The 10,324-nt window shown below is 51.2% G+C and overlaps 2 protein-coding genes across 2 annotated transcripts; one reads left to right on the forward strand and one right to left on the reverse strand.

Annotated features, from left to right (window-relative positions):
* Positions 1-6,938: 6,938 nt before the first annotated feature.
* On the reverse strand, positions 6,939-7,601 carry PV06_08311 (uncharacterized protein; the record flags this gene model as incomplete). The annotated part of the gene is made up of 1 exon (XM_016409630.1): positions 6,939-7,601. The coding sequence occupies one exon, from the start codon at positions 7,599-7,601 to the stop codon at positions 6,939-6,941; it is 663 nt and encodes a 220-aa protein (XP_016259938.1).
* A 2,064-nt stretch (positions 7,602-9,665) lies between these two features.
* Positions 9,666-9,992, forward strand: PV06_08312 (uncharacterized protein; the record flags this gene model as incomplete). Its single annotated transcript, XM_016409631.1, has 1 exon — positions 9,666-9,992. The coding sequence occupies one exon, from the start codon at positions 9,666-9,668 to the stop codon at positions 9,990-9,992; it is 327 nt and encodes a 108-aa protein (XP_016259939.1).
* Between the last annotated feature and the right edge of the window lie 332 nt (positions 9,993-10,324).

Raw genomic sequence — 10,324 nt, forward strand, 5'->3', positions numbered from 1 at the left:
GAGTCTGGCTGTTGAACCCTCGTTGGCAACAAAAGATTGCTGTTGGACTTTGTTGCCAACGAAAGTCCGGAGAAGGAGGAGCCGAGGACGGTTCAACTTGTTAGCAACGAGGGCTTGCTGCTGAACCCTCGTCGCCCACGAGTCTGGCTGTTGAACCCTCGTTGGCAACAAAAGATTGCTGTTGGACTTTGTTGCCAACGAATGTCCGGAGGAGGAGGGGCGGAGGACGGTTCAACTTGTTAGCAACGAGAAGCGTCCACGAGACGTCAACTCGTCGCCAACAAGAGGTGTCGTTGAGAGATTTCTTCTCTCTCAAAGACAAAAGGTCGTAAAATACGTACAAAATCGTTGTACAGTATTCAAAAGCCCTCGTACGATCGGACGTACGAGGTCGTCGAGGAGGCGTTGTACTATCCGTACAACCGTGTTGACAACCCGGACGTGATATTGCTGGATGAGGTTGATGTCCAGCTGTCCCACGTTGCGCAACACAAAGAAGAGAACAAGAGTGGCGAAGTAGTAGGTGAAGAATGTATGGAAAAGGCTGAGGGCCAGCTTGAGATCCAACATTGGAGAAGATCTCGTTGTTCCAGTCTGAGTGATGAGAAAGGAAGATGGTGGCAAGATTCGAAAGTCGGAGGGAGAAGGGGGTTAATATATCTTTTGGTGTCGCCAACATTTTGCAGCAGTGACTCCTTCGAGTCGGTTTGTGTTTGATTCAAAGGTAGGTAGACAGAAGGACCAAGAGGGATAGAGTTCGACAATCAACCTCAGAGATGGAGTTCGACGATCAACCTCGGAGATAGAGTTCGACAATGGACCTCTGAGAGAAAGAGATGTGCGAGGAGGAGAGAGGTTTAATCTGACAGCTCAACCCTCGATGGGTCCCGCTCTTTTCAAGACAGCAAACAAAACTGTTCGCCAGCTATCTGTTTCATCCGTTAGCAATGCAGCAATGGAATGATCAGGATGTGACATCAGGTATTCTCACCGTGAAGCTTTTGATCCAAAAAAGTAATGTTGAGAAGTCGTGACGACAAAGGTTATGCAGCAGGAAAAGCCAGAGACAAGAATAGAGTCGACGAGAGAGAGATAAAGGTTAATCTGACAGCTCAAGTACTCGATGAGGTTCGGTTTCGGCGAGAACGATAATAAGAGAGCGTTGATTGACAGTTGAACCTTTGATGGGGTGAGATACGGCGGAGAACGAGAATAAGGGAGCGTTGACTGACAGTTGAACCCTTGATGGGGTGAGATTCGACGACAACGAGGATGAGTGAGCGTTGATTGACAGCTAAACCATCGCGGGGAATTCGGTTCCGAGAATGAGACCTTTTGCAAGCTTGATTTTTGCCTTTCATGCAGTAAGAAAAGGTAATATTTGGTCGAAATAGGTACTAGCCAAGAAGAGAGAGGGAGAATGAGCGAAGAGAGTTTTCTGGCAGCTCAACACTCGGCGGATCCGTTTATATATGCCGTAGGAAGAAGAGCTGAAATCTGAATGGCGGACCAGACTTTCTCACCGCGATGTCTCAGCCGGAAAGAGAAATGATTGTTGAGTGATGACGGTATTTCCGGAAAGGCCGGGTATGATTGAGGTAGGGAGTACATCAAGAGAGAGAAAAAGAGAGGGAATATCTGACAGGTGGATTTTCGACAGGTTCCTTTATGCATGCCGAAAGAGTGGTACTGAATCTGAATGGTGGACCAAACATTGCATTGCAAGTGTCTCAGCCCGAAAGAGAATTGATTGCTGAGTGATGACGGGGAGTTCGGAAACGCTGTGTATGATCGAGGAAGACAGTACACTAAGAGAGAGAGATTGTCGGACAGCTGAACACTTGACGGATCCGCTCATGCATGCCGCAGGAGTGGTACTGAATCTGAATGGCAGACCAAACATTTCACTGAGAAGAACTAACTCGAAAGAGAAATGAGTGATGCTTCGTGAGTCATGGACCCCAACCCAGAAGCAAACATGCTGCAGCTGAACTCGGTGTATCCGATCGTGCCTCCTTTTGTCTCGTGCATGCATGGCATGAAGCAGAAGAGTGAGGCATCCGAGGTGGGTACTCGAGCCTACCTCGACGCTCAATGAGAGTGATCGACTCGAAAGAGTGGGTTACCAAAGGTGTCGGCCGAGTGATGACGGCAGCGGCAGCGAAAGAGTGAGGTTGTAGAACTCGGTGTATCCGATCACTACTCCTTTTGTCTCAACGCATGCATGCATGCATGCAGGAGGAGAGAGATATCTGACGTGGGTACTCGAGCTCAGGCAGCCTCACTGAAAGTTCTTTTGACTCCGAAGAGGGGAATGGCAGTGAGAATGGTGACAGGTAACGAAGATAGTACGGATGTTTGAAGGGGCGCAGCTGATGGTTGCCTGTTTCCCCCCTTGCCTGCAGTCAGGCGAGGTGGAGTTCATGATCGAGGCAGAACAGAAAGCGATGGCGAGTCCGGATGTTGAAAGGGTGCAGCTAATAGTGCCGTTTTCTTGTGCATGGAACAGGTAAAGTGGAGTTGTGATCGAGGCAGAACAGAAAGCGATGGTGAGTCCGGATGTTGAAAGGGTGCAGCTAATAGTGCCGTTTTCTTGCGCATGGAACAGGTAAAGTGGAGTTGCGATCAAGGCAGACAGACAGTAAGGTGATGATTTCCCACATTGTCCGAGGAGAAGGAGAGGCTGATTTGTGATTTGTGCAGGGGGGCAGCATGCTAGTCTGCCTCACCGCAAAACGCCTCTACGACCCGAAACTGTTGAAACTGCAAGGGGGTTTTGCTTACCAGCTGAATTGCGAATGGGTCCCCGTCAAGCCTCCTCATTTTCCCACATTGCATGCAGAGGCCGAAATGTGTAATGTGTTTTGTGCAGGGGGCTAGAATGCCAGCCTGCTTCACCGCAAAACGCCTCATCGACCCGAAAGTGCTGGGACTGCAAGGGGGGGTTTGCTTGCCAGCTGAACTGCGAATGGGTCTCCGTCAAGCCTCCTCATTTCCCACATTGCATGCAGGGGGACCAGCATGCTAGTCTGCCTCACCGCAAAACACCTCTTTGGTGAAAGTGTTGAGGGCTGCAAGGGGGTTTCCGTGTGTCAGAGTGGCCTCCCTTCTCTCCCACGTCCGTAGAGCGGAAGCGGTGTGTGGGCCATCGGCATGGGTTAGCAAACATGAGAGAGAGAGAAAGAGGGGTAAACGTACCAGCTGAACACTCGATCAGTCCGAGCTGGGATTGACGGTTAGGCTGGGATTGACGGTTAGGCTGAGGTTGTCCGTCAGGCTGGGATTGTCTGTTAGGCTGAATATGATCACAGGCCAAAAAAAACTCCTCGACTGACGAGAAGAAATATTGTCATGATCCTGATCATGTGACTAATTAGTGCAGTTCGTCAATCTCACGACTATGCGTTTGAAATGACGGAATTTAGTACGAAGGATTTGAGGTCACAGCGCAGCGTTGTGTGTGCGCCGCGGGCCGAGGCTCTTCCCTAATAAGACTAGTGCAGCAAGTAGGTAATACCAGTCACATGATCAGGTCATATGTAGAGTCAGGCGGGATCTAAAGGCTTCATGGCTGGCTATTGTAGGGCTATGGGTAGCTAAGCAGCTGATCAGCAAGCTGTATCTCTACAATTCCCATACAAGCGAAACTTGTAACCCTTCCAACGCTTCTCAACGCATCGAGGTTGTCCCAAGGAGCCTTCGCCGTCTGTCAGGATGCTGATCATGTGACTAGTGCTGCCTAACTTACTGCGCTAGTCCTATTCGGGAGGTGCCTCGGCCTGCGCGCACACACAATACTGCGCGCTGCGGCCTCAACTCCTAGTTTAGCCCTCCTTCGTACTGAATTCTATCATTTCAAACGCATAGTCGTGACTGATGAATGAACAGACTTGAATCACTTGATATCATTCTCTATGAAAGGATGCGATGTAAAAATAAAACCAGGCCAAGTGCTATGAGGCAGTGATTCGGCGGTGCCAAGACTCATCCTTGTACGTGACTTGGGCGCACGTGACTGAGACCAACAGTGACACCGTCAATCATGCCAGCACGTTTCCAGCCCTCACCAGAGGATACTTGCCCAGAGCTACCAAATCTTTTGTTTTGTCACTGAGCCGTTGCCTCTGCTTCGTGACATGGTACAAACCGACTTGCGTTCTTCGGAATTCATTGATGCTAGTGCGAAGGAATCCGTTGTTGTTGTTGTGTCCGAAATAAAAGTAGCTCCCATCTCAAGTCTTTCTTCACCGCTAGAATCCCAATTGCACCAAGGCAAAGGACTGTTGACAACAGAAGTCTCCAGTAGAACCAAAGGGTAAAAGTCCCCCTTGATTTTGAATACAAACCATGAAAGTGTGGCCCTCCTGGGTGTTGCATGCGTTTAACCATGGCGTACAGTGCTTCGTCCTCGTTGCACGGCTCCAGACGTCCGTCTTTCTTTCTCATCGAAGAGTACTCCGTAGATTCGTTCAGCTGCTGAAGCCGCAGCCGTTGTAGTTGCCATATGTTCACCAGCGCCGCTCATCACTGTGAAGACGGCCCGGCCTTTGTGCTTCATTCCTCTACCCCCTGGAGGCGAGGACTGTTGACAACCCCTGGGTGTTGCATGGTAAAAGTCCCCTTGATTTTGATTTCCAGTGTGAATACAAACCATAAAAGTGTGGCGCTCCTGGGTGTTACATAAACTTGCATAAACTCTCGCTTGATCATGGAGTACAGCGCTTCGTCCTCGCGGCCTCGACAACAGTTCTGGACCGTGTCGACCACCTGTGTAACCCCTAAAGGGCGGCGAGGTTTCATGGCGTCGTCCAGGTCGCCAGGAGCTTTCGCAACTCTGCGTTCTCCTCATCATTTCCACCATAGACATCCATCTGGCCGCAGCCATATGCGGACACCGGTAGTTGAAATCGTTGTCAAATGGATGGCCGTCTCTGTTGAGGTTATTGGTATCTCGGTTCTCGCCAATCTCATCGTTTCCACCATAGATATTCATCTGGCCGCAGCCTGCACTTCGAGAATATGCGGACACCGGCAGTTGAAATCGTTGTCAAGATGATTAGCGTTTCTGTTGAGGTTGTTGACATCTCGGTTCTCGCCAACCTCATCGTCCGCGGGGTTATCTGATATCTGTACCGAGGACGCTCTGGCGAACTTCTAGACATCTGTCGCTTTCGATCCCTTGCGTCTGATCTTACTCACTGTCGGTAGACATGATGCTGTTGCCAAGCATGTCCAGGATGAAAACCTCGTCTCCGACTCTGATCCTCTCCCGGGGCCCCTACCCATGGACCATGTCTATCCAAGAAGATGAAGGTTGCACAGTGACGTCCGACTCTGCCTGGTGCGGATTGTTGCTGTTGCTAGTGCTGCTTCCGGTAACAGTGATGGTCATCGGAGTGGTGTCAGTAGTGACGGTAGTCATGGTCTCAAGAGGGTGTAGTCTCGATGCCAGTGGTGGTTGATCCGACGTCTACCTGCGTAAAACTAAGAGGTAGCGAGGTTCCATGACGCCGTCCTTATTGCTAACGTGGTTGGCGTCTCTGTCAAGGTTGGTGACGTCTCGGTCCTCGTCAACCTCATCAGTCGCTTTCGATCCCTTACGCCTGATCTGGCTGCTCTCTTCCTGTCAATCGTACGCTCTGGCGAACTTTTAGACATCAGTCGCTTTCGATCCCTTCCGCCTTATCTTGCTGCTTCCTTCCTACCACTCCCTTCCTGTCAAGCACTAGCAAAGACCTGGGACAGTCTCTCTCTGCCATTGGTCGAGAATGATATGAGGTCAAGGTAAAACCTCCATACCTCGTGAGCTGAGGTGGTCTTCTTCAAAGCTCCCAGTCTTCGTCGGAATGGGGAATGAAGAGAAAACAATTCTAGATCGTGTTGACCACCTGCGTAAAAGTAATGACGACGAGGTTTCATGACGTCGTCCTTGTTACCAAGGTGGCTGGCCGTCTCTGTTGAGGTTATTAGAATCTCGGTCCTCGTTAACCCCATTATCTCGTTGAGCTGAGGTGGTCTTCTTCAGCTCCCAGTCTTCGTCGGCATCAGATTCGCCTTGTTTTCCATGCTCTGCTTGAGCTTCTTGGAGATACTCGTGTTGTATCTGGTTCCGTGCGGCGTTCTGAAACTGGTGTTTTATATGCGGCAATCTCGTGAAAGCCTCTCCTGGCGGCGAGATATTCGGTGTTTAATGGTGAGGATGAGTCGTCCCGAGAAGAGAAAAAGAAACATGAGAATGAAACAGTTCCAGACTGTGTTGACCACCTGCATAAAGCTAAGAGGTGACGAGGTTTCGTAACGTCGTCCTTGTTACCAAGGCGGTTGGCGTTGAGGTTGTTAGCATCTCGATCCTCGCCAATCTCATCGTCCGTGAGGTTGTTTGATGTATATACCGAGGGATGCGAGTACGCCCCGGTGAAGGTCTAGACATTAGTCGCTTTCGATCCCTTACGCCTGGCCTTGCTGCTCCCTTCCTGTCAAGCAATGACGAAGACCTGGGATAGCCTCCATGCTCCACTTGAGCTTTTTTGGAGATACTCGCGTTGTACGCGTTGTATCTGGTTCTGTGCGGCGTTCTGAAACTGGGGTTTTGTATGCGGTATCCCCATGTGAAAGACTCTCTTGCCGACGAGATATTCGGTGTTTGATGGTGAGGGTGAGCGTCTCAGGAAGGGGACGGTTTCGGACCGTGGCCATGAGGTCACTCAGGAGAGGAAAAGGAATATGAGAAGGACGTCGACCACCTGCGTAAACCCAATAGGCCGCGAGGTTTCATGATGCCGTCCTTGTTGCTAATCACACTGGCGTCTTTGTATCTGGTTCTGTGCCCGCTCTGAAAACGGGGTCTTGTATGCGGCAACTTTATGGAAGCCCCTCTCGGCGGTGGGATATTCGGACATGGATTTGGCCAAACGACCAGAGAAGTCGGGGTTTGCGCCTCAGGTCTGATGGTGAGGGCGAGCGTCCCTCTTGACGGCGGGATGTTCAACATAAAGTCTAGACACGTTGGACGTGACAGCCCGTCTGAAGTAGGGTGCGAAGACGTCCATGCCGTCCTTTGGAGTTAAGCAACTTTCTAATCTTTTCCGCCTTGTACTCCCGCTTTGCTTTTCCTTCTCTTTCACTGATTGTGTCAAGGAGGAGGAGAATTCGGTGTTTGATGGTGATGGTGAGCGTCCTGAGTAGGGGAAAAGAAATATGAGAATGAAACGGTTCAGGACCGTGGCCATGAGGTCACCCAGGAAGGTAAAAAGGAATATGAGGAGAACGTCGTCGACCACCTGTGTAAAATCAAAAGGTCGCGAGGTTTCATGACGCTGTCCTTGTTGCCAACGTGGGCGGCGTCTCTGTCGAGGTTGTTGACGGCGAGATCCTTGTGTCAATCTCACCAGGCCGTTTTGATCCATTTCACCTGATCTTGCTGCTTCCTTCCTGCTAAGCACTGGCGAGGACCTGGGACAGCCTCTCTCAACCACTTGGTCGATGGTAGGTATTGAAAAGAAGGACGTCGACCGCCTGCGTAAAACCAAAAGGCCGCGAGGTTTCATGACGCCGTCCTTGTTGCCAACCACGTTGACGACTCTGTCGAGGTTGTTTGGCATCTCGGCCCTCGTCAACCTCACCAGTCTCTTTTGTTCCCTTACGCCTGATCTTGCTGCTCCCTTCTTGCCAAGCACTGGCGAAGACCTGGGACAGCCTCTCCCGGCCACTTGGTCGGTGGTAGGTATTTTGGGCCTCTGTTGTCGCCTTTGTATTGATTGTTGCAGTGTTGCAAAGTCCCTGGGTTGACAGAACCTTTCCAAAGCATCAGGTCGTCCAAAGACTCAATCCCCATTGAAGGGTGCAGGGAATCTGGGATTGTGGAGGTGGGTGAGTAGCTCCGACCGGTGCAGGAATCTGGGATTGTGGAGGTGGGTGAGTAGCTCCGACCGGTGCAGGGAAGCCAGGGTTGGTATAGCAGGGAGAAATAGTTAGTCCCGCTTTGGTAGATGGCCTGGAGGCGGCGAGAATTCAGGTAGACGTGTCAGAGACCTTCTTGCATGTAGGTCTTGATCGACGAGTTCTCTGACGTAGAAGTTGGTTGATTGGTGGTGTGATGGAAAGTGTTGTGAAATGGGAGTATTGGTGGTGTTATGAAATGGGAGTATTGGTGGTGTTGTACGAGGAACGCTGCGATGATGCGAGAGTAAATATGAGTGATGCGGGAGTAAACAAATAAGTAGCAAGGCATCACATGTTCTAGAGCCATGTGAGTCATACAAAGGTAGTTATGACACCTGGAGCGGATTCCCTCGAACAATACGGGCAACCTGTACACCTACTGGGCCCCATGACGAAAAAGATCCATGCTGGATCGGCGTCGAATGTGGGTTTCGAACATAGTGGTGATAATCACTTGGTGATCTCGAGTCACCAATTCACAAAACCTTGCCCGTCGGGCGCAGGGAGTGGATTCCCTCGAACATGTTATGTGGGTGACCTCTACACCTAACCGGCCTCATGACATTGGCGCTGAACGTGGGTTTCGATTCCTTCAAGCGTGCTCCTCCAGCTGTCTATTGGAGCAAAGGCCTGCTTTGAAAACTCTGATACTTTCTCCGGAACATAACCCTTAATCCCCGTCACCCGGTGCTCCCGTGGTTGGTACGTCAATACCTTCTTACCATCGAAAAGCGATGGGGCAAGAATTCAAAGCTGCCAGGAAACTCGTCACGCTGGGCTGACGTGGTGTGTCAAGCACTTCAAAAAGGTCACCACCCGGACGTGGGTCGTGCCCCTGGCAGACTTTCCCACGTCGCCGAGCAAGGGGGTTGGTTCGGAGAGGTCGGCGCCCTGGTGCCGGATGTATGTGCCTCTCGACCGAGTTGGCAGACCGTCTTGTTGCGGCTCGTTGTGTGGACAGTCCCATCGGCACTCTGCTGACGATCCCGCGACACCGTCACCACCAAAATACCTCGACAATAGATCGTGCCTGTAGTCCGAAGTGTTTTCGCAAAACGTAATCACGCTCTACAAGGACCGCAGCCTCAATTCAGTCTTGACTTTACTTTTTTCGCATCACTGCTCACTCGAAACTCGCTGCGCTCGACCTCTTCTCGCGTGCACGAGATGACACTTGTCTCGTCCTGCGCGACTCGACTCTTGTGAAAAGGATTCCATATCTTAAGAAAGGCCATGGTGAATGAAGAACCGGATCCTGGGGATATCGATGCCTATACCAAACGCGGCGATGGCACACATGATATCAAAGGAGGAAGACATCATGCCGTCAACATCTCTTGTACAGTACGTCTCGGGACGACCTGGTCCGAGAAAACATCGGCTTTGTCCAATTCTGCGCATCGGACTAAAAACCAATCCGTGTCGCCGACTTGCCAGCACGACCGCAGAAGCTGGCTCCCGAAATGGCAGCTCAAGGCACGACATCCAGAGCCTACCTCGATTGCCACTTCCACTGCGCCGAGTTGGCAGGTCGAGCCGGCCGAGCACCCTCCCTCCAGGGCCGAGCAGCAACGTGTAGTCGCCGGGGGAACGCAGTAGGCTCCGCAGGCCTTGTCGGTGGATCGGTGACGACGCAGCTTCTCAAGGTCTTTCCAGACCTTGCCAAACGACGCGTCTCTTGAGCTCGCTCGTCGGGCGTCGAAGGCGTCGAGCTGTATCTGCACATGCCGGAAGTCTCGGTTTTGACATGTCATCCGGCGGCGTTTGATTCCACCAAGACGTTGATGAATTTCACAAGGGCAAGATTCGGTCGGAAACAACAGCAAGAAGAACAACTGCGGCAGAACCTCTTTCCTCGAATGAATCGTCTTGCGGCAGTCATTCATGTCGACATGACTACCCGTCGCCGCCGTGGCTCCTCAGATGGAATGCCACCGCCCATCTCAATGCATAAAGTACCGGACCAGGAGCACAAAGATATGGCCCAGGCGGCGTGGGAAGTGTTTTCCTCGGTGATCAACGCGCAAGACCGATCGACAACGGAGCTTTGAGGATCGAGATTTCGGATCGGCCATTGACAATGACGGTTTTCGATGAGGCGAGTTCCCGGTGGCCGTGGAGATGTGCAAAGGCAAAGGAAGTGGAAGGAAGACCAGTACGTGTCGAGACGAGTGCTGGACGATATCTCACAAGGAGAGGAAATTATTTGCTGCGTACTTGGGTACCGTTCAAAGGACTGAAACTGGAAGGGCAAGAATAATTCGAGACTCAATTGACAAAGATTTCATCATTATTGACTTGGTGTACAAGTACGTTGAGTATTTTGAGTGTCGTGGTCACAAGTCCTCTCCGAATGGTATCTTGAGTTCGTTATTTGTAACTG

This window comes from Exophiala oligosperma, assembly GCF_000835515.1.
Source record: "Exophiala oligosperma strain CBS 72588 unplaced genomic scaffold supercont1.8, whole genome shotgun sequence".
NCBI lineage: Eukaryota > Fungi > Ascomycota > Eurotiomycetes > Chaetothyriales > Herpotrichiellaceae > Exophiala > Exophiala oligosperma.